Source organism: Myxine glutinosa, chromosome 11 (genome assembly GCF_964187855.1).
Source record: "Myxine glutinosa chromosome 11, kmMyxGlut1.1, whole genome shotgun sequence".
Lineage (NCBI taxonomy): Eukaryota > Metazoa > Chordata > Myxini > Myxiniformes > Myxinidae > Myxine > Myxine glutinosa.
Genome location: NC_136271.1, coordinates 30,900,351 through 30,919,666, shown reverse-complemented (window position 1 = coordinate 30,919,666; position 19,316 = coordinate 30,900,351). Strand labels below are relative to the sequence as shown.

General features: G+C 40.8%; 1 protein-coding gene across 1 annotated transcript in view; it reads right to left on the bottom strand.

Moving 5' to 3' along the window:
* Positions 1–3,938: 3,938 nt before the first annotated feature.
* LOC137436105 (laminin subunit alpha-5) overlaps positions 3,939–19,316 on the bottom strand; it is a 196,992-nt gene continuing 181,614 nt past the window's right edge. The window contains exons 65-71 of the mRNA XM_078786514.1: positions 18,819–18,973; positions 18,445–18,574; positions 18,059–18,196; positions 14,198–14,331; positions 9,027–9,176; positions 5,210–5,335; positions 3,939–4,253 (exon numbers count right to left, since the gene is read on the bottom strand). Coding sequence (XP_078642640.1) covers positions 5,248–5,335; positions 9,027–9,176; positions 14,198–14,331; positions 18,059–18,196; positions 18,445–18,574; positions 18,819–18,973 — 795 coding nt within the window. The 3' untranslated portion in view covers positions 3,939–4,253; positions 5,210–5,247. The remainder of the gene's footprint in view (positions 4,254–5,209; positions 5,336–9,026; positions 9,177–14,197; positions 14,332–18,058; positions 18,197–18,444; positions 18,575–18,818; positions 18,974–19,316) is intronic.

The following is a 19,316-nucleotide window of genomic DNA, read 5'->3' as shown; positions in this document are numbered from 1 at the left end:
TCCCCGGGCCCACATGGGCTCTGGTTATCTTCAACGAAAATCGTCACCAAACACCGGAACCAATGAGATTCGAGCATTTGAAAAAATATTTCAAAAAAGCTTATTACGCGTTTCGGAGGCTGAAAACGGCATCAAATATTCTAAAATTGACGAAGAATTATTTTTTAGAAATCTCGTGGCCGTCGGGGATAGTTTTTCACGGCCGGAAATATCCGAAGTTGAGACGGAATTCACCGAATTAATCAAGAAGTAAATTTTATAAATTTGAATCTCATCCAGAATGCAAATGGTGTCATTTTGAACTAGGTACGGTACCTACTACACCTACCTACTACCAACTACCTAACCTACTGATGCCATAGTGATGGGTAAAATAATGGCAAGAGGCTTTGGCTTCGCCGGCTCATTGCGGCTTTGCAGTAGGGTACTAGTATTATATAGATAGATGGATAGAGTCGTGTCAACTTCCAAAAGCATCATACAGTCGTGGCCAAAAATATTGGCACTCTTGCACTTTTTTCAAATAACTCACAATTTTCTCGAAAAATAAGTTGAAATTGACAAGAGTATTTGGTCTCCACAATTCTTGATTTCACTGTTAATATTACAGAACCTTTGTTTTCGATTCAGAACTTAATATATCCTTTTAAATCAGAAAATAAAAAGAAATGGCATTGACAAAATTATTGGCACCCGATACTTAATATTTGGTAGCACACACAGCCTGAGGACAAAATAACTGCCAGTAGAGAGGTCAATGAAGGGGGGTTCTATGGTAGGAGACTGTGGAGGACCCCACTTCTGAGAGAGAGACGTAAGAAAGCCCGACTGGAGTTTGCCAAAACACACCTGAACAAGCCAAAATCCTTCTGGGAGAATGTCCTGTGGGCAGGTGAGACCAAATTAGAGCTTTTTGGATTATATTATCAGCCCACACTTGAACTGCTGACACATCCAAAGCCGTCTCTCTCCTTACCTTGCCTGGTTTTAAAGAAAGTACAAGTACCAAATTACACTTTCCTACCTACTCCCTATGTCAATTATACCACCCCTCAGAGCATACATAAAAGCTGGAGAACTTCACACTAACATGTCCCTGGTTACATAAAATGTTCTAACCTACACGCGCCACACTAACTTAACATCCCAGCCAAGATACTGCTTCGGCAGAACCGACTATACCAAGCATGATACATGAAAATATACTCCTGTCTATCAGTGTTGGGAAAGAGAGAAAATATTTAGGTTGATTAATTCACAATTATTTAAATTTGATTTGTGAGAAGGCGTCACAATCGCAAGCACATTATATCAAATTTTGGTAGAAATGAGGTGTGCTATCGTGCTATTCCACCTTCAGGGAAAGTGTAAGTTTAGTGGTAGAGTGTGGTCTGTTGGCTTTGGCCCTTGAGCAGCATCACAAAATGTCCCTGGGTTGTTCATTTTGGATTAGGTCACCGATTTGGGATGGCGACTGGTGTTCAATGTTGTTGGCCGAATGGAAAATCAATACGGCAAGGTGTGTTGGTATTTGATGATGCATGTAAAGATGTCTCACGATATTACATCAATGAGGGCAATCAATGTCACTATAAGACTGTTAAATGTACACTTTGCTTTTCAGTAAAGGACACAATATGCATGTTTGGAGGGATCCTTTTGAAGAAACTTTCCTACTTTGCTGTCGATAAAACAATAAATGACGATACATGATGGATTATTCAACATGACAAAGTTTTAACACAAACAAAGTAAGATTTTTTTTACCATGCAATTTAAACAAATGCACCACACATCACAGAACTGTACGAGAGGAAGTCAAAAGCTACTTTTCTCTTTTTTAAGTTTCAAAGCCATAAACAATTAGTTCAACGGCTTCAGGAAACTCACCCATAACTTTGGGAAAATGTCTGACAATGGCTGCAAACTACCTTTGTGCAGGACTCTGTGCAAAATGTCTTTGTCAAGTTTTGTTTGTGCACAACTTTTCCTTCATGAATTTGAGAAAAACTTTTGGATTCCTCTCACACCATGTGGGATTCACTTTATAAGGCATGGATTAACAAGATGAAAAGTAAGCGAGGCATGGATTTCCAGAAAAAAACATAGTACCACAAATTTGACCACATTTATCTATCCGAATTAAGAACATGCATCTCTATGTCACAAAATACTTTTATTATAAAGCAACTGTTTGGCTCCGAAATTATATAAGCAACATTTCAAAACTTTTCTTTTTTTTCATAGAATGAGGAAGTCAACAAGGGGGAGTTCAAGAAGTTGTATTGTAATCAACTCAGAAGTTCAATAAATGACCATGTAGCATCCATGGGTGATGTAACTCATTTCCAATGATCCTCTCATACATTCCACCATAATAACGGAATATTAAACTATGTATTAAAGATGAGGTATGATTTTGGAAGAAAAAAAGCCTGGGAAAATGGCAGCCCATGAGGAATGCTTATGCCTTTGTACGTGATATGTTGGTTTTGAAAATGTGTTTAAACAAGCACAGATACATTCAAAGTACACCGCCCCCATGCCAAATAAATAAATATCCTTCAGGGCGGCATTGCCGAGGCGCCCGGCGATTCCGCTGTGCAGCACATAGAGTGAGACGGTATTGGGAGTGAGAGGTGTACAATAATTGATTGATTAATTATGTAATTAAAATCAATAAATAATAATCAGAAAATAATTTCTTAATCAATTGGCTAATAGCATACCTCAACCACCAGTGTTTCATCTGAAGCTGTAACTTTTTGAAAATTAACTAAATTAATTAATCAAAAATTAAATAATTAATTCATTAATCAATAAATCCAAAATATCAAAATAGCCACATCACTTCGTCACTGTTGTGTCCGAATATCAGCTTCCTAGCTCAAAAGGTGCCTGACATATTGCCCAGATGAGAAAGAAAAGAAACAGGTGATTAATAATGAAAATAAATAAATAATAATCACAAAATAATTGAATTATAAATCAAATGGCTACTAGAATACCTAAACCACCACCGTTTCATCCGAATCTGTAACTTAAAAAAATTAATGAAGTCATTAATCGGTTAATTAAATAATTAATTGATTAATTGATTAATCCATAAATCAAAAATATCCTTTATAGCCATATCACTTGGTCATTGTCATGTCCAAATATTAGCTTCCCAGCTCAAAAGGTGCCTGAGATAATGGCCAGAAGAGAAAGGAAATAAATAAGTACTTAATTAATCGATAATAATTAATTAACTCATCAATTAATTGATTAATCAAAAAACAAAAACAAAAGAAGATCCATTTTTGACAAAGTACTTGCTCACTATTGTGCCGAAATTTCAGCTTCCTAGCTCAAAGGATGGCTGAGATATCGAGGACAAACAAACAAACAAGAAAACAAGAAACCCGAGTGAAAACTGAGTACTGTACTCCCTTTCAGTGCACGTCATCGCCGGGCACCCCTTTTTTCTATTTTATGTCTTTGTGCGTGATGCACCCCTTGGTGCCCGTTGATGACGTCATGCAGTGCCTGGAGACGGAATAGGAAAGGAGCGGTGTACAAAATGGATTCTGTCTCTCATTTATGTAAACTCCGCTTTCAAGACAGATTGATGCCGGATCATAATCCAATAAAACTTCATAAACGCGTAGAGATCTTGGTGGAATTTGGTAATGCTCACTATAAGTGCCATGTACAGTTATTGTTTAAAAGGAAATGAAGAAATTTATAAGGGATATGACCCACCTCTACACCACCACCCAACCTCCTCCTCCTCCTACTCCTCGTCCTCCTCCTACTCCTCCTCCACCTCCTCCGGCAGCCTCAATGGTTGATGCATGCCAGGCTTTACATGGAATGAATGAACAACTGTAATGCTACTCCATCACTATTTCATTCCCTTCCTGGTAATGTATGATGGACTCAAAGAAAACTTGGCAATGTTTTTCTCGTTTAGACTTTAATAGCAAATCTTTGTTGTACATTCATTCAGCAAATTACCCACATTGTATTACACTATGTTTAATGAATGTATCAGCAAACAATTGTTGAAATAAACATTTTTATTCAAAATATCAAAAATATCAAAATATCAAAACAGAATTATTGATGAAATAAACACATTTGCACCATTTTGAAAAAAAATAAATTCAACCTTCAAAAACAATCCAACAATTGGAACTGATCCTTTACAGATTCTGAACAATCGGAATCTTCATCTTCAGGAATATTCACGGTATGACTGCATGTGGACACTGAAAGGTAAAACGATAGACATCCTGAATGTTAATATAACTGTTATGTTTGAAAAGAATATTAAAATATTGTCTCGCAAGGATACTGGCTGCTCTTAATTTATTTACCTCCCCAAAATGCACTTTCTTAATGACAACATTTATGATAAATGATTAAAGGAGAATCGAATACAAACCTCTCAAGATCATCAACATATCTGCTCAAAACATGCTTTCTAAAGCCGATTATAACATAAATTTGGGAGGTTCATCATCCGCGCTGATTCTGGGAGGTTTACGGTTTGACCCCCAGTCAAGACCTAACAGAGATCAAAGCATTACACCACCGAGTCCAAGCATGATTGAGGATCATCATTAAATGTAGCTTCCATTTCTGGCCAGACACATATGGCCATATCAGGCCAGCAGGACCATTTTGTTGTATTTTTTTGTTTTGTTATAACTATAAATTAGATTAATATTAGAAGTCTTGGCCTTTAAGGGGGGCAATTATTTTGTCGGTGATAATTTTTATGATTAATATTCTTGAGAGCCACAGAGCCTGGTGTTGGCTTAGCGGTTAGGGTGCGGCTTGGGATCCTAGGATCCTGGGTTCGAATTCCGGTCGATCGCTGAATTAACGCCAGGGGGGGTTGACAGCCTGTCATCCTTCCGAGGTCGGCAAATCGATTACCAGTTCACTGGTAATTCCCTGTGTGTCGTAAGAGGCGACTAACAGGGTTGGCGGCAGCAAGGGCATCCGGCCGTAAAACATTGCTTCAAAAAGGGGACCACGGTGCCCGAAAAAGGCCAACCCCTGCTCTGCGGGGGGAAATGGCCTCTAAAGGTGGTTTTCTTCTTGAGAGCCACCATGGTAGTAACATCTCACGACTTGCCCAAGGACATCCCATCTGGTGTTGAAGGAATAAATGTGTATCTACAATGTTGTGTGACTGCATCAATGCAGTGATTTATACCTTCAGGAGTTCCAGGGAATTCCGCCTCCGTCCGATACTCATGTGGTTGACATGGAACATCGTTCAAGCACAACGTCGTTCTTTTCGAGATATCCATTGAAGTCTTTCACCTTGTCAATATCCTGACTGAAAACACAAACATACCATAACTCATCTACATTACTTGATATTTCCCAAAGAGGTACGTATCATTCGTGAGATATGTGATGTAGAGAATGGCAGTACAAATTTGGGTTAAACGTTTCAGTGTCTCATAGCATTGAACCTGATGGTAGTTGAACAACATTATATATATATATATATATATATATATATATATATATATATATATATATATATATATATATATATATATGTATGTTACAGAACAGTAATACAGTTTATTGACAGTCAATATTTGAGGATTATCATTCCGCAGGTAATTTTTTTAAATTCCAGAAACATGTTTTAAATTCACGAAAGGCTGGTTTTACGACACCACTATCTTACTATAATTCACCAAATGTCCATCCGTCTGTCTGTCCATCCGTCCGTCATCCGTTCGAAGGTACCGCAAAAACGGCTGAACCGATCGTAACGATATTTTGGATGGGTAATCCTGGGATGTCCTGGAGTAAAACAGGCTATTTTGTTTTTCCAATTTCAGCTTTGGTCTACAGCATTTTCAGGTTTGGATTCCCGCATAACGTTATTTTCCCGGGTACTGCACAAACGGCTGCACCAATCGCTGCACGGCTGCACCGATCGGACTCGGTGACCTCGGACAAAGACCATCATTAAAAGTAAATAATGACCTCGGCCAAAGTTCAAACGACGTGAGTTTAATCTCGACATGAGAGAATTCCACATAACTATTTGGGTGGTGTATAAGCTAACAGATCGCTGTCTCCATCGATCTTGCCAAGGCCGTAACACCTATCGGCTCAAAATCCTTTTAACTGTTGACTTGGTGGTTTTTACAATGAAGGAAACATAAAAAATGTTGTTAAAAGTTTATTTTGTGATTGGAGATATTGTAGCGACCCATGGGTCCCCCAAGCGAGACCAGCAGCAGAATCTCCTTGATTCGGCACAACCTCGGCGCCGGGGTGGCTGGTCACGTGACCACCAAAGCGTGCCGCGCGTGCGGTTATAATCCTTTGCACCTGGCGGTCACGTGACCACCGAAACACGCCTCGCCTGAGAGGCGTGGCTTTCGGTTTCGGGTATGCTTTCTGGTTTTGGAGATATATATGCAGCCCGATAAACGGGCTTTTGAGAGTTCCCGAGTTGGTTTTTACAATAAACATCTTCTCGGACGAGTTTGTGTCTTGCCCGTCACTTCGTCCGTCTCATGCAAGAGCCCGGCTCTTCACTGGTGACCTCTACGTGATCTGAACATGCAACCCCGACTGCCCCCACACGGATGCGGGGGCTGCGAACGGACACGGCAAGCACGCCCTAGCCAGGGAAGCCACCTAGGCTGGTGACGCCGGCTTCTCCCGCATGGCTTCGGGCGCAGTTTCGACCGCGGTTTCGACATGCTGTAGTTTCGGTAACGACGACGGCCATGACTATGAGGTTCGCGCACCGCGCTCAGCTCCTCCTCTACGACCGGAGAGGCAAACCTATTCCAAGACCCTCCGAAGGCACGGCTGCTTCGTCACCTTCGCGCGCACTGACGTTGGCGGAACGGCTGCTTCGTCACCTTCGCGCGCACTGACGTTCGCGGCACGGCCGTTTCGTCACCCTGGCGCACCTACAACTACAACCGCAACTACTTCTCCGACCCTGCATCCTCGGGAGGCCCGCGAGGAACCTCGGCAGCCTCCCCCGAGGCCTGGACCAGCCCCTCGGTTGGCTCACCCGCTTTTCGCGTGCACCGCTCGAGCCTTCTCGGCACTGCACCCGCGAACTGCAACCTCGGGAGGCCCGCGAGGAACCTCGGCAGCCTCCCCCAAGGACTTGCCCGGCCCCTCGGCCGCCCCCCGTCCTGCACCCCCCATCCGACCACCCGCCACCACACTGGACCCCCCCCTGCCTGCACCCCCCGTCCGACCACCCGCCACCACACCGGACCCCCCCCCCCCCCCGCGACTGGCCAGGGGTCGTTACGGTCGGGTCATCCGGACCCCCCTCAGGTTGACCTTCCTGGATCAAGTCCATTCTGGGGGGGCGTGTGTAGCGACCCATGGGTCCCACAAGCGAGACCAGCAGCAGAATCCCCTTGCTCCAGCCGGTGACGTCACCGGCGGACAACCTCGGCGCCGGGGTGGCTGGTCACGTGACCACCGAAACACGCCTCGCCTGAGAGGCGTGGCTTTCGGTTTCGGTTATCCTTTCTGGTTTTGGATATATATGCAGCCCGATAAACGGGCTTTACAGAGTTCCCGAGTTGGTTTTTACAATAAACATCTTCTCGGACGAGTTTGTGTCTTGCCCGTCACTTCGTCCGTCTCAAGCAAGGGCCCTGCTCTTCAATATGTTGTTTGGAATGAAAAAAGAGATATCGAGTTCAAGTGAATGACGACATGCCATGATGGTTTCTACTTTCTGAACGTGAACTTCGCGGATCACCATATGCAGATTCCCATGGACCCACGATCGATGTTTCTATGCGTGAACGTACACGATTGTTTGCGAACGGGTACGTTTTTCATGGAAGTCCTTCACCAACTTGCTGTCCATGTCTGACGTGCGACTGAAGGTGCTACAGCAATGTGGAATTTATTGGTTTCATGCTTTAGCATTCGCCGTATCTGCATTGCCTGTTTGCTTCTGGCCTCCCACCCGTGCGTAGCACGGGTACCTCACTAGTCTTACTAAATCCATCATGCATCATAAAACGTTGAGCATCTAGCAACCAGGCCATCACCTGTGGATGTCAGATATATGGATTATAGTGTTGAACTACCATCAGTGAAGCGACGGGACGGGTTGAATGCTGGACTTAGCACTCAACCTGTCCTGTTTGACTGAAGTTGAACACCATAGCCCGTATGTCTGAAAACGTGCATGTCTGTAGAGGACTAGCCTATTTGCTCAATGTTGAACATTCTGAACGAACGTTGACATTTTGGAACATCCCAGCATCTACCGACCATATAAAACACAGTCAGTTTCAGTGTTTGTACAGATGTCTGTCCCACTTCATAAGGGTAGGATTTAAAGGCCAATCTTTTAATATGAATGTGCTCACTACGGTCTATTTCTGAGGATAAAACAAACTCGAAAAACATTTTCCATAAAACAGTAATTATGTCTCTTCTATTGGAATGGTAGACGGTGGCTTGCAAACTGAGCCTCAAGGGGCGGTGTACTGAAGAATAAAAAAAAAAAAAAAAAAAAATACAAGGTGCAGGGAGGTGAAATTCGCTGCATGTGATGTGCAAAATTTGAATCCATACTTGTCCCTTATTTACCAGCTGATTGCTCTGAAACCCCATGCAGCCCCTCCACTCGATAGCCTGCACAATGGATCAGGCTTCGATTTTTAGATTTTGGATCATGGGGGCTCCCAGGGGGGGAGGGGGGTGGAGGGGGGAGGGGAGGCTATCCCCCAAACATTGAATCCTTACTCGTCCCTTATTTACCAGTGGATTGCTCTGATGCCGGATAGAGCCCTTCTACGTAATGGCGCAGTCTTGGATGTTTTGACTTTGTATCAGGGGCCTCTTGGGGGTGGGGGAGGTTGGGGGGGGGGGGGTTGGGCGGGGGGGAGAGGGTTGAGGGGTCCCCCAAAATCAGTAGTACTATTTTATATAACTACAACCTCAAGAGATTACTGTCAGCCCACTCAGGGCTATTTTATTGTGTCTGTGCTGGTGTGATCGCTCACCTTCCTATGTACAGGTTGCTCATGCATCCTGTAAAATTGGGATAAATGGGCTGATTTGCAAGCCCTACAATAAATGTAGTGTCAATGATGCCAAATGCGTCATTGTGCGCAATTTGACTTTCATCGTTGTCCACTGCCAGCCAGACGTATCTGGAAAAACAAAACAAAAAAAGCAAGTCAACTTAGATAACAACCTCGATGCTTCATATTTGTCATATTAACAACATACTTTTGTAATTTAAATTGTTCAAAGTGGTAGTTTGGTATTTGGCAAGAAAGAAAACGTCAATAACTTTCTTTTTAATCAGATATGTAAAAACATTTACACACACACACACACACACACACACACACACACACACACACACACACACACACACACACACACACACACACACACACACACACACACACACACTCTCTCTCTCTTGGATGTCCTTCGAAAACAAATATGATGGTGATCCCAATCACAAATAAAAATTTGATGAAGTCGATGAATGTTTTAGCCTGGGACGATGAGATCCTGGGTGAATGTGAAGACCAATCCAAACTTTCCACCATCTTCCATGGATGCTGCATATGAAGAGATCGTGGTCCATGGGATGCAGGAATCTTTTATGGAGTTTTCTTTGTCATTCATCCCAGGCCTTACAGTGATTCTCTTCCAACTGTTGGACTCCATGATGACAGATGGTGTGTGCCAGGAGGGACAGTCGGCAGTGTACTCCTTCAGTTATCCAGCATCCACATTGCATTTTCACCAAAGTGGCTTTGACATGGTCCTTGTAACAGAGTGATTCCCCTCCTTAAGCTGCAATGGATCTTCTGGGGTATGTAATTCCCAGACATCCTAATTATATGGCCAGTTCAGCGTGGCTGATGGCCACAACCATTGCTTCAGTCTTGGTTGAAGATGCATTTTGGACACACACTCACTCACGAAGGTGGATCGATCGAGACTTGGGAGGGTTCCATTCCACCTTCTGAAACCTGCGTTTGGAGATAAGAACCAACAACACACACTTTTTTACATGGTCTAAGTCTCGTGGAGGTGCTGCAATGTTGTACGTTATCAAATCTTTGATTTCAAGTATTTGTGATCTTGAGTGCACATATCTATTACTACAGGGAATTGTGTGCAAGTGGCTGAGGGGCATAAATTCATTATTTTGAATCTCTGCTGTACATCACATTATTTCACTTGTTCCCCATCTATACCCAGGATGTTTTGTCATCCATGTCTATACATGTAATGCTGAAATATACACTTGAGTGATTGTCCATTTGCTCGTTTTTATTGCATGAGCAGGGGTACCCGGCTTTGCCCGGTGCTGTTTTAATCCTGTTAGCATTTTGAAGAAAGCATTTATTTTCTTTTTGTTTGTGGGGGCATAAACAACTTCCCTAAACACACTAAGGAATTTATTATTAATTTTTTTTAAAATTAATTTTTAAATGTCTGAACAACTAAGAACAATTTTTTTTCGGTTTTTCCAAGATGGGGACGAAACCACGTGACCGATGACGTCATCATTTTTTTTCTCCACCAATTTATCCCTAGATGACGCTCAATAAATTTTATCTTGATCGGATGAACTTTTGTACTTGTCAAATTATGACATCATAATGGAGGCACCTATGCCATCATCATGAACACCTTTTATTCCCCATGGAGAGTTCTTTACAACGGGCCATGTCTCAATGTATTCTATGCAGCGCTTTCGGAGATATAGAGGTGCAAATGTTTTCGGTTTTCCCAAGACGGCGCCCTATGACATCATAATTATCATTAAAAATTTACACAGGTGAAGTTGCACCTATGGTGAAAATTTCCTGTAAATCGGACCAACGGTTGCAGAGAAAATCATATTTATTCTGTGTGGACAAACAAACAAACAGACAAACAGACAAATGAAAAATCACTCATTGAGCGACACTTGGAAAACTCGGTAGGGCATCCTTTTGACTTCACAAATAAATTGGTGGTTGAATTATGTGACCTGATATGGAAATCTTTTTCAGATTTCAAGTCAATCGGATGAAAATTGAGGATTTTAGAAATTTGGGAAAAGTGGTTGACCTCAGGCCTATTTGGACCTGTTAGCCTATTTTGATCTCAAAAATAGTTGGTGATTGAATTCAGTTAGCGGATATGAAAATCTTATTCAAATTTAAAGTCAATCAGATGAAAATTGAGGATTTTAGAATTCTGGCCTATGTTGACCTCAAAAATAGTTGGGGGTTGAATTCAGTGACCAAATATGGATATCATCTTCAAATTTTAAGTTAATCGGATGAAAATTGACAATTTTAGAAATTTGGCCTATGTTGACCTTTTGGCCTATGTTGACCATTTGGCCTATGTTCACCTCAAAAATAGTGGTTGGTTTCAGTAAGCTGATATGCAAATCTTATTCAGATTTCAAGTCAATCGGATGAAAATTCAGGATTTTAGAAATATGAAAAAAGTGGTTGACCTTTGGCAAATGTTGACCTTTTGGCCTATGTTGATCTCAAAAATAGTTGGTGGTTGAATTCAGTTCGCTGATATGAAAATCCCATTCAAATTCCAAGTCAATTGGATTAAAATTAAGGATTTTAGAAATTTTAAATTGTTGTTGACCTTTGGCCTATGTTGACCTTTTGGCGTATGCTGATCTCAAAAATAGTTGGTCGTTGAATTCAGTTAGCTGAAATGAAAATCCTATTCAAATTTCAGGTCAATCGGATGAAAATTGAGGATTTTAGAAATATGGAAAAAAGTGGTTGACCTTTAGCCTATGTTGACCTTTTGACCTTTTGACATCAAAAACGTATAGGATTTTGTCGGAGCTCGAACTCTACCATTTGGTGAGGTTTCGTGAAGATCGGTTTAAAATTGTGACCTGTAGGCAAATATAAGTGAGCGGACAGACAAACACACAAACAAACACACAAACCGGAGTGATCAACATACTTGCAAAAACTTTTTTGCCAAGTAAAACTTTTTTGCCAAGTAGAAAACGGACTCAAATGCAATACCCTCTCCTCTGGCGAGGGTAATAACAACACATACAACAACAACAACAACAACAGGCATTTTAACGGCATTTCCCTGCTAGAGCGGAGGTTAGCCCTGCGGGCCGCATGACAATCTTCTCCATTTTGCCCTATTTTCTACATCTCAACAATACATAGGTAATAACAACACATGATGATAGAATAATATTAATGATATTATGAAACAATATCTCCACTCATCAAGGGGTTTTGTGGATTGCGACATTGCCTCCCCCCTCCCCGACATCCATACTGAAGTAAATTTTACAATCGGGAATTTAGAATAGTGTGAGGCATGGGCTGATCCTTTCAATGACCTCATCCAACATGTTATGATGTCATGCATGTTCTGATCCTTAGAATGACCTGATCTAACATGTTATAATATCATGCATGGTCTGATCCTTTCAATGACCTCATCCAACATGTTGTGATGTCATGCATGTTCTGATCCTTAGAATGACCTGATCTAACATGTTATAATATCATGCATGGTCTGATCCTTTCAATGACCTCATCTAACATATTATGATGTCATGCATGTTCTGATCCTTTCAATGACCTGATCTAACATGTTATAATATCATGCATGGTCTGATCCTTTCAATGACCTCATCTAACATATTATAATGATCCTTTCAATGACCTGATCTAACATGTTATAATGTCATGCATGGTCTGATCCTTTCAATAACCTGATCTAACATGTTATAATATGCACAGTCGGATCCTTTCAATGACATAATTTAACATGTCATAATATCATGCATGTTCTGACCCTTTCAATGACCTAATCTAACATATTATAATATCATGCATGTTCTGACCCTTTCAATGACCCGATCTAACAAGTTATAATGTCATGCAAGGTCTGGTCCTTTCAATGACATGATCTAACATGTTATAATGATCCTTTCAATGACCTGATCTAACATGTTATAATATGCGTGGTCGGATCCTTTCAATGACATAATTTAACATGTTATGATATCATGCATGTTCTGATCCTTTCAATGACCTGATCTAACATGTTATAATATGCGTGGTCGGATCCTTTCAATGACATAATTTAACATGTTATGATATCATGCATGTTCTGATCCTTTCAATGACCTGATCTAACATGTTATAATGTCATGAATGGTCTGTACCTTTCATTGACCTGATCAAACATGTTATAATGTAATGCATGTTCTGATCTTACATGTTATAATATGCACGGTCGGATCCTTTCAATGACATAATTTAACATGTTATGATATCATGCATGTTCTGACCCTTTCAATGACCCGATCTAACAAGTTATAATGTCATGCAAGGTCTGGTCCTTTCAATGACCTAATCTAACATATTATAATATCATGCATGTTCTGACCCTTTCAATGACCCGATCTAACAAGTTATAATGTCATGCAAGGTCTGGTCCTTTCAATGACCTAATCTAACATATTATAATATCATGCATGTTCTGACCCTTTCAATGACCCGATCTAACAAGTTATAATATCATGCATGTTCTGACCCTTTCAATTACCCGATCTAACAAGTTATAATGTCATGCAAGGTCTGATCCTTTCAATGACCTGATCTAACATGTTATAATGTCATGAATGGTCTGTACCTTTCATTGACCTGATCAAACATGTTATAATGTAATGCATGTTCTGATCTTACATGTTATAATATGCACGGTCGGATCCTTTCAATGACATAATTTAACATGTCATAATATCATGCATGTTCTGATCCTTTCAATGACCTAATCTAACATAAGTAATAGTAATAATTATTGGCAATAATAATAAGGATAATAACATGACTCCCCTGCAGCTCCCGTAGTGAGTGGGTGCACTAGTTCTAAAAATTTATTATTCTTACTCAAACTACAAACAAAAATTCTTATTCAAAAAAAATTAAAATAAATATTGAGTATAAATAACAGATGAAATAATAAATAAATAATACGTTAAGCCGAAAATGGTGAAGATTTTGTAGTGAAGTTGTTGAGGATTAAAGTCTGTGTATGTCAAATACATAAAACTAGAGCTGAAAAGTAATGTTAATCACAGCGATAAAAAAAATTATCAATCGATCTTGTTTGGATTTGTGTACAATGTCGTGCAGCAAATTACGCTTGTCCAGCGCTCAGGTAACGAACTCTGATGTAATGTGGACGTCCATCATTTATGTTCTCTTTTGTAGAGATGATCTTTGTTCTGCGGAATAAAAATTCCACTTTTCCGTCCTGCAGCACCAGTTTTAACTCCTGTAAACACAATGTTGATTAGTTCCTGATGCCCATGAAGCATTATAACAATTAATAACTGTGATAATATTGTGCACAAACATTCCTTTTAGTTATGATATGAGCAAATGCTGCTTAAAATTCATTCTTTAATTTGTCTGAATTTTCAAGCCTTTTTCAATTATAAATTCACCAAATAAACTGTATAAATCTGTATAAATCAAATATTTGGAGGAAGGTTTCCTTAACTTGGATAAACTATATTTTTGTCTTCAACAAAAAAAGACTATTTAATCAGATTTATTTGCATACGAAGCAACTTTTTAAAAGTGACAAACCCATGCCACTTCACCTTTCTTTTTGTTCTCAGTATAGTTAGCAACTCATTGATCTCTGATTAATGGATAGGAAATGACAACAACAACAACAACGTTTTGCAACCATTTTCCGCTTTTTTCAGAGGTATTTAAGTTTCGTGAAAAACCCAAACATTCCATATATTTATTGACATTTTCAATCCATGTCTTTTTAGAATGTCCTCTTGACTTTGTACCTTCTACCACAAGCTTTGTTTTCTTTACAGAATTCATCTTCTGACATGTCCCATACCAACACAAGTTTTAAGACTAAGACTCATGGATGAGCTTTTACATACAGTGCATTCAGAAAGTATTCAGACCCCTTGACTTTTTTCACATTTTGTTATGTTGCAGCCTTATGCTGAAATCGTTTAAATTAATTTTTTCCCTCATCAATCTACACTCAATACCCCATAATGACAAAGAAAACAGGATTTTAGAAAGTTTTGCAAATTTAGTAAAAAGAAAAAACTGAAATATCACATTGACATAAGTATTCATACCCTTTGCTATGACACTTGAAATTTAGCTCAGGTGCCTCCCATTTCTCATGATCATCTTTGAGATGTTTCTACACCTTGCTTGGAGTCCACCTGTGGTAAATTCAATTGATTGGACATGATTTGGAAAGGCACACACCTGTCTATATAAGGTCTCACAGCTGACAATGCATATCAGAGCAAAACCCGAGCCATGAGGTCGAAGGAACTGCCTGCAGAGCTCAGAGATAGGATTGTGTCGAGGCACAGATCTGGGGAAGCCTACAAAAAAATTCTGCTGCATCGAAGGTTCCCAAGAGCACAGTGGCCTCCATAATTCTTAAATGGAAGAAGTTTGGAACAACCAGGACTCTTCCTAGAGCTGGCCGCCCGGCCAAACTGAGCAATCGGGGGAGAAGGGCCTTGGTAAGAGAGGTGACCAAGAACCCGATGGTCACTCTGGCTGAGCCCCAGAGATCCTGTGTGGAGATGGGAGAAACTTCAGGAAGGACAACCATCACTGCAACACTCCACCGATCTGGGCTTTATTGCAGAGTGGCCAGATGGAAGCCTCTCCTCAGTGAAAGACACATGAAAGCCCGCTTGGAGTTTGCAAAAAAGGACCTAAAGGACTCTCAGACTGTGAGAAACAAGATTCTGTGGTCTGATGAAACCTAGATTGAATTGTTTGGCCTCAATTCTAAGTGTCATATCTGGACGAAACCAGGCACCGCTCATCACCTGCCCAATACCATCCCAACGGTTTTTTTTTTTTTGTTTTTTTTTGTGTACTGAATCGAGGCTCGTGAAAGAGCTAACTAACATTTACTTCACAAACAAATCGACCAGACAAACAAAATACACAAAAAGAGGGAGCGGAAGACAAGATAGGGAGAAAAGGGGAAGCACACAAACACAACATCCGAGAGCAGGGAGATGTGTGGAAGGGAGAGGGCCCGGGGGGAGGAGGCATGGGAAGGGGGGGGGGGGGGATGGAGAAGTATAAAGCACAAGGACACCAAGGACTTCCAGGACAGAAGTTGTTATTTCAAAAAGTGGAATTGGGGTGAAATTAGCGGGGGTAGAAAGGATCAAGGTTTTGGATGGGGGAAGATAAGAGATGGTGGTGAACAGCTGTTTTAAAGACTTGGAGGGTGGAGTGGGATTGAAGAGAGTGAGGGAGTTTGTTCCAGAGGCGGGAGAAAAGAGGAATGAAGGAGTGAAGGTGAGCAGAGAGTCTTGATTTTGGCAGTTTAACCAAAAGAGGGTTGCAGGCAGATCTTGTGCGACCTGTAGGAATATTTGCGGGACAGAGCCCAGAGAGAGCTGGGGGGGCAAGGCCAGAGAGGAGTCGGTAGAAGACGGAAAGACCACCAACCTGCCTGCAGTGAGTGAGTGAGAGGCCCTTGGAGTTAGCTTCATCGTGGGAGATTCCAATGATTCTGAATGCTTTGGTTTCAACAGCGCGAAGGCGAGCTAGGTGTGAGGCAGGAGCACCAGCCCAGAGGGGAGAGCAGTATTCCATTGAGCTGCGGATGAAGCTCATCCAACCTGACAGAGCTTGAGAGGATCTGCAGAGAAGAATGGCAGAAAATCCCCAAATCCAGTGAAGGTGTTTTTCCAGTGAATCCAGTAAATGAAGGTGAAGCATTTTGGTGGCATCATCATGCTGTGGGGGTGTTTTTCAGCAGCAGAGACTGGGGGACTGGTCAGGGTTGAGGGAACAATGAATGGAGCAAAGTACAGAGATATCCTTAATGAAAACCTGAAACAGAGCGCTCAGGACCTCGGATTGGGCCGAAGGTTCACCTTCCAACAGGCCAATGACCCTAAGCACACAGCCAAGACAACGCAGGAGTGGCTTAGGGACAACTCTGTGAAGGTCCTTGAGTGGCCCAGCCAGAGTCCTGATTTGAACCCAATCGAACATCTCTGGAGAGACCTGAAAATGGCTGTCCACCAACGGTCCCCATCCAACCTGACAGAGCTTGAGAGGATCTGCAGAGAAGAATGGCAGAAAATCCCCAAATCCAGGTGTGCAAAGCTTGTCGCGTCATACCCAAGAAGACTCGAGGCTGTAATCACTGCCAAAGGTGTTTCAACTAAGTACTGAGTTAAGGGTCTGAATACTTATGTCAATGTGGTATTTCAGGTTTTTTTCTTTTTAATAAATTTCAGGTTCTTTATTTTCTTTCAGGTTTCTAATAAGCTGCAACATAACAAAATGTGAAAAAAGTGAAGGGGTCTGGATACTTTCTGAATGCACTGCAAATCACATGCTGGACAAAGATAAATGATAAAATTACATAAATTCCATGAAATAAAAGGACATTAGTGGACAATTAACAAACAATTACATGGGATTTGAACCTGGATTTCCTGTATCATGAGCAAGGTCTTCAGATGGGAATAATAACAGGCCAGTCCTTCAGCTATTAAATTAAAATATGGAATTATTTTAGTCTCAGAATTTGGCGAATTCCGAAATTACAGTATATATTTGCTTATCACGTCCCATCGTGGTTCCACGGCTTCGCTTCCATGCGAACCACGGCTCTGTAATCTATTTGTCCGTTTTGTTCAAGGAACCTCAGTTTCATGGCAGGGAATACACTGGGTGGTTTGTAATTGCCTTCCCAGCAGTAGTCGAGGCAGAAATTTGGAAGTTGGCGGATGTATCAAACATGGCCTATGGGAGCAGATGCAGTTATCTCAAAATATCACTTTGCCTTTTTGTTGTCATTGTAGTTAGCACTGCAAATATCATCATTTGATTGGGAACATTTTGGACATGGATAAGGCTTTATATAAGTACATAAGCTGTACGTAAGGCTGTAAGGGTGTACATAGACATTCTAGAGTACCGCGCATTAATTGTGAAAGTAGCGAAGGTGCAATTGTATGACAAACCCCATCATTGGATGAAATCAGAGCTGCATTTGGTTGGTCTGTTTGTATTGTCAGGCCAAATTCAAAATGGTCATTGTCAAAACCATCTACTTTGAATTTAATGAATCCTTTGCCGTTGAATGTTGCATGTCGAGACACCTGCAAACACGAGCGACATCACACGACAGTTTAATTTCTTTCTTGAGTCAAATGCGTACAAATACAAAAAATAAAAATTCTCACGACAAGCATTCATTGCAGACAGATGATCACCTTCCTTCTGATATTTCATTTCAAGAATGCTTCCTCCCCCCTCCCCCGAAATATGAACTTGGTAGTAGATAAGCAACATAAGACACATCCTGGAAACAGCAAGAAAAATCTCAACAGATCACGAGTCAGCTTACCAAAAAGTTGTCATTGCAACCAGATGTTACTCCATTCGTTTGTTCCTGTTTCAGGTCAACAGGATTATTAACTACAAGGCTTCGAATGCATCCTTGGAAAGAATTCTTGGCAGGTAGAATTTTCAAAATACTGCAAAGCAGAAACATGGTTTTTACAAAATGAAGTGATCACAAGTGTGCTGTTCTTTGTAATTGTATCATTTACCATGTATAACATTTATTGCCATCTCAGTAATTAAACATCTCCTCTTGATTGAGCTTATTTGAGGTTTGAGAAGCAATTACAATTGAAGTTTCCACTGCATTGCTTTTTCATAAAAAAAAAAATTACTTTCAAAGCCAAGAGGCACAACTTGAAAAATTGGTACAGTTACCTGTCAGGTATCCGACCTTTTGGTACACCAGCAATGTAAGCCGTGTCCCCAAGTTTATTGAAAAGATCAAAATTGTCAGGCATATTTGGGTCGGAATGCGTTTCCAAGCCCTCAAACTTTATTTCTTTTTTATGGGGTAAAATAGTAATTTTTATCTGCAAAGAGAGAGAGAGAGAGAGAGAGAGGGGGGGGGGGGGGGGGGGTTAGAAAGAGAGAGAATATCACAATTATACCTCTGATACATATATATATATATATATATATATATATATATATATAATTATATCTACCTGTGCAAGGATTTTTGGTGCACTGTTTGCATTGCAATCACCATAGAATAATAAAGATGAAAATTACACAGATAAATTAGAAAGTGCTTTGAACATTTTGAACCTATATTCTTTTTTATTATTATTTTTTTTATATACATAATCGAGGCTCGTGAAAGAGCTAACATTTATCACACAAACAAATCAAACAGACAAACAAACAAAGTAT